The 5,000-nt window shown below is 41.5% G+C and overlaps 1 protein-coding gene across 1 annotated transcript in view; it reads left to right on the plus strand.

Moving 5' to 3' along the window:
* Window positions 1-4,340, plus strand: part of nkx2.2b (NK2 homeobox 2b) — a gene marked incomplete at both ends in the record, with an annotated part of 4,392 nt that extends 52 nt beyond the window's left edge. The window contains 5 exons of the mRNA XM_080047525.1: window positions 1-162; window positions 2,301-2,421; window positions 2,940-2,992; window positions 3,431-3,600; window positions 3,963-4,340. The exon at window positions 1-162 is cut by the window's left edge and continues 52 nt beyond it. Coding sequence (XP_079903651.1) covers window positions 1-162; window positions 2,301-2,421; window positions 2,940-2,992; window positions 3,431-3,600; window positions 3,963-4,340 — 884 coding nt within the window. The remainder of the gene's footprint in view (window positions 163-2,300; window positions 2,422-2,939; window positions 2,993-3,430; window positions 3,601-3,962) is intronic.
* Window positions 4,341-5,000: the final 660 nt, after the last annotated feature.

The following is a 5,000-nucleotide window of genomic DNA, read 5'->3' on the forward strand; positions in this document are numbered from 1 at the left end:
AGCTCCCTAGCCCGGCTGCGAGGCGATGTGTCGGGGTAGGCACAGAGGAGACAGAGGAGGGAGAACCGGGGGAGGTCTCAATAGGTTCAGATAGCGCGAGGGGATTAAAGGGAGCGAACTACCGCACGTGGAGCCGCGGACCAACTGACCTGCATTTCTCACGTAAGAATTCATGTTTAAAAACCAAAAAAAAAAATATCCTTACACAGCTCCGGAAGAAATTAAGAGACCAGTCTGGATTTTTCTTAAATCTTCATCTCTACATTACTTAGCCTAATGGAAATGCTCTTAATGAGAAAAAATGTATTGGAATTTGGTAGAAATGTTTGTCAGTAGTTTATATTATAAAACCAAAATGTTCATTCTACTCAAACATATGCCTATAAAGAGTAAAACGAGAAACACTGAACATTTGGAGTGGTCTCTTAATTTTTTCCAGAGCTGTATCTATCATTTACTGTGTATTCAAAAATAAAGTATTCAACATGAGCCTTTATGTACGTGCGTAATTACCAAATCAACACTATTTGTCGTATTAATTACTGTTCTATGCATTATGGAATGTTCTTATTGCCTATTCCTTATTGTGCTTTGTGCCAGCTTTACGCACTGACCATTATCAATGGCACATGACTGCTGGTATGTGATGTGTGTTCGCTATGCTGTGTTGCTGGATACGTGATTTATGAGCCTCTGCAATCGTGATTTTCCTAACAGATAAATTAAGTTAATTGAATTGCATCTGGTGACCTGTACTTCTCATATAAGGAGAGTTATTTCTAAACATTAAAATAGAAAAGTCATCTAATTTCTATCGTATATGATTATAATTTTTTTCTCTCCATGTAACTCTTTTCTCTCGTGCGTATTTTTACCAAATCAACCATTCATTCATTGAATTCTACTGTGTAAAAATCGGGTTGTCCTACACTTCTCATGTAAGGAGATTTTTTAAAGTATAGAAAAATCTGTTTATTTCTATCATATATTGCATATTCAAATTATTCTATCTTACTCGGTTTTGTATTTACTGGTGCCTAACTATCAAATCAAACGTGTATAAACCGTTTTACTTGCTCTTCTCACGTAAGGAGACTTGATGTGACAAATAATAATGGAACCATCTGCTTATTTCTATCATATAATGTATGTTAATACATCTGAACTCTTCAATGTGGCTCCTTTCGCTCGTGCGTAATAACCAAATCAACGCTTAATTGAATTCGCTTGCGTAAATAGCAGTTTGACCTGCAATTCAAATGTGAGGATTCCACATCTCTACTTACAAACTGTTTTTTTTGTTTTTGTTTTTAAAAAAGTCCGATTATTTCTATATTATTATGTGTTATATTATTTATTATGTCTTCAATGTGACTATATTTTTGCACTTCCCATGTAACGATGGAAACGTGTTTTCAGTAGACAGAAAGATCAGTTTATTTGATCTATTTTCTTGCGCGTAATAACCAAAATTACTCATAAGAAAATGGTATTAATCCGCGCAAAAACGATGTGTCCTTGAATTATTAAGGAGATCCATGACCAGTTCAAATTATAATAGAAACGACATCTAATTTCTATCGTATCATTTATATTGAAACATCTAAAAATCTTCAATGTGTGTGTGTGTGTGTGTATGTGTGTGTGTGTGTGTGTGTGTGTGTGTGTGTGTGTGTGTGTGTGTGTGTGTGTGTGTGTGTGTGTGTGTGTGTGTGTGTGTGTGTGTGTGTGTTTGGTCGTGCGTAACAAACAAAAACAAATACACGGTCAATTTTTAAGTAGATCCATTTTCCGTTTTTCTTCTTCAATTATATGAATATTTGAATAATCATAGTTAAACCCTAGTCGTTGGATGTATAATTTCTCTTCTATTCTTTCACTGTCAAAATATTAAATCAGGCGTATAGTAAAGGAAGTAATGTCAAGTCAAATGCACTTTGCACAGGTGTAAGGTGTAAGTGCAAGTGTTAATACGATAATGGCACATTGCCCTATTGCACTAGAACTCGTGAATTAAGTGCTAAGTCCTAACACATTATTCTATTGCATCAGCTTAATGAAGGCTACTGGCACAAAGTATATGTTTTAGGCGATTTTATTGAAATGAGTTTTACCTTAGTGCATACAAATACAGACAAACAACAATAGATAAGTGGGTAAATATACAAAAACATGTTGGAAAACAGTGGTCAAATTACAATGTTTTCGTTGTTATTTTGAAGTTTCTCGGTGTCTGCGCTGTTTTAGAGTAACCAGAGTATTGAGAGTAATCCCATTCTCCTTCCCCTGTCTCCCTGCAGTACATGGTATCTCCCTAGAGGCCCGTACTGAGCCCAAATCTACCGCGCGGCTTACCGTTGACGCGGCAAGTGGCGAGGCGGCAAAGATAGGCGACGCGGCAGCAGTGCAGAAGGCGAGAAGGTGACAGAGCTTTTGCTGTGGCTGCTCCCAATCTCTGTCTGTCTGTCTGTCTGTCTGTCTGTCTGTCTGTCTGTCTGTCTGTCTGTCTGTCTGTCTGTCTGTCTGTCTGTCTGTCTGTCTATCTATCTATCTGACAGTTTTCTCCTGAGTCTGAGAACTGCCCAGTCTATTGACCAGTTTAAATCGTTACTAAAGACTCACTTTTTTGCTTTGGCTTTTAACTCAAATTGAGTTTTTTGTCGTTGTTTATGTTGTTGTTGTGTATCTTCGGCCTATTTGTTTAGTATTGTATTTTTATCTATCTATCTATCTATCTATCTATCTATCTATCTATCTATCTATCTATCTATCTATCTATCTATCTATCTATCTATCTATCTATCTATCTATCTATCTATCTATCTATCTATCTATCTATCTATCTATCTATCTATCTTTCTTGTCTTGTACAGCACTTTGGTCAACTAATGTTGTCTTTTAAACGTGCTATAGATATAAACTTTGACTTTAACTTTCAGGAGCGGCGACGCGGCAGCAGATGGGCAGAAGACGGGGAGCGAGGCAAGGCAAGGCAAGTTTATTTCTATAGCACAATTCAGACACAAGGCCATTCAAAGTGCTTTACAGGGGCAAGATTAAAACACATAATACACATTAGAAAAGTGAATGAAAATAAATAAAACATTTAAATAAAATAACAATGACATGTTGAAATGGAAACAGAAAAGCTTTCAGACTTGATTTTCTGGGGGTTTGTTCCAGATATTTGGTGCATAAAAACTGAAAGCTGCTTCTCCTTGTTTAGTCCTAACTCTGTCTGTCTGTCTGTCTGTCTGTCTGTCTGTCTGTCTATCTGTCTGTCTGTCTGTCTGTCTGTCTGTCTGTCTGTCTGTCTGTCTGTCTGTCTCCTTGTTTAGTCCTAACTCTGTCTGTCTGTCTCCTTGTTCAGTCCTAACTCTGTCTGTCTGTCTGCCTGTCTGTCTGTCTGTCTGTCTGTCTGTCTGTCTAGGGAGCGATGCAGCAGCAGACGGGCAGAAGGCGAGAGGCGGCAGAAAGCGGCGTGTCTTGTTCTCCAAAGCTCAGACCCTGGAGCTGGAGAGTCGCTTCAGGCTGCAGCGCTACCTGTCTGCCCCCGAGAGAGAGCACCTGGCCCGGGCAGTCAGGCTCACACCCAACCAGGTCGGTCTGTCTGTCTGTCTGTCTGTCTGTCTGTCTGTCTGTCTGTCTGTCTGTCTGTCTGTCTGTCTGTCTGTCTGTCTGTCTGTCTGTCTGTCTGTCTGTCTGTCTGTCTGTCTATCTATCTATCTATCTATCTATCTGTCTGTCTGTCTGTCTGTCTGTGTGTGTGGTGTGTGTGTGTGTGTGTGTGTGTGTGTATGCATGTATGTTTGTATGTAGCCTACTGTATATATGTATGTATCTATCAGACAGACAGACAGACAGACAGACCGACCGACCGACGGACAGACAGACAGACAGACAGACAGACAGACAGACAGACACCCGTCTTACTCCCTGTACCCCTCCTCCCTCCCCTCCAGGTGAAGATCTGGTTCCAGAATCATCGCTACAAGGTGAAGCGCGCGCGGGTCGGCCACGCGCTGCAGCTGCTGCCGTCCGCGCGCCGCCTCGCCCTCCCCCTCCCCGCGCTGCTGCTGCGCCACGGCGACGGGAAGCCCTGTGACGTCATCACGGCGCCGTGTGACGTAGAGGCCACGCTGCGCTCCGGTCTGAGTCTGCGCAGTCTGCCGCTGTGCGCCGCATATCACCACCACGGAGGAGGAGCGGTTATAAAGGGCGCCGCGTACTCTCCACTGCTCCACCACCAGCCGGTATACAGCGAGGCTCAGCCGGGACACCTCACACAGCTGGCGCACATGTACCACTGGAGCTGGTCCGGGAGCCTCAACTCTTACTGATGGAGACGGCATAGGCTACACTGTAAAAAAATAAAAAATAAAATAAAAAGTAAGGAAAAATGTAAAATTCCAAGTTTGAAGGAAAACTTCCTAAAGTTGGCATTTGAGCTTGTCTCGTAGCCTGAACTCTTACTGATAGAGGCTGTCTAACAAGACGTGAGGATTATTAATGAAAACGTATCTTCCATATGTTAAAAACAAAGTTAAAGTTTTGAGTTCTACATACTAAGTGTTTCTAACAGTTACAGTCTAATCACAGTGTAATACAGATTACGGAAAAAAAACAAGTCGGTCAAAATGTTGATTCAAACATTAAACAGAGTTAAAACTGTCTGCAAAAAACAAATAATAAGTTAAAACAAATTTGACTTTTTTGGAAAAGACAACAACAACCGCGTATCACCACCACGGAGGAGCGGTTATGAAGGGCGCCGCGTACTCTCCACTGCTCCACCACCAGCCAGCATACAGCGAGGCTCAGCCGGGACACCTCACACAGCTGGCGCACATGTACCACTGGAGCTGGTCCGGGAGCCTCAACTCTTACTGATGGAGACTGTCTAACAACAACACGTGATGAATACAGATACTGGTAGCTTACACTGTAACAATTATCAAGTTAGGAAAACTCACTCGTTAGTTTGAAGGACAATGTCCTAC

This window comes from Ammodytes marinus (genome assembly GCF_949987685.1).
Source record: "Ammodytes marinus genome assembly, chromosome: 19".
NCBI lineage: Eukaryota > Metazoa > Chordata > Actinopteri > Uranoscopiformes > Ammodytidae > Ammodytes > Ammodytes marinus.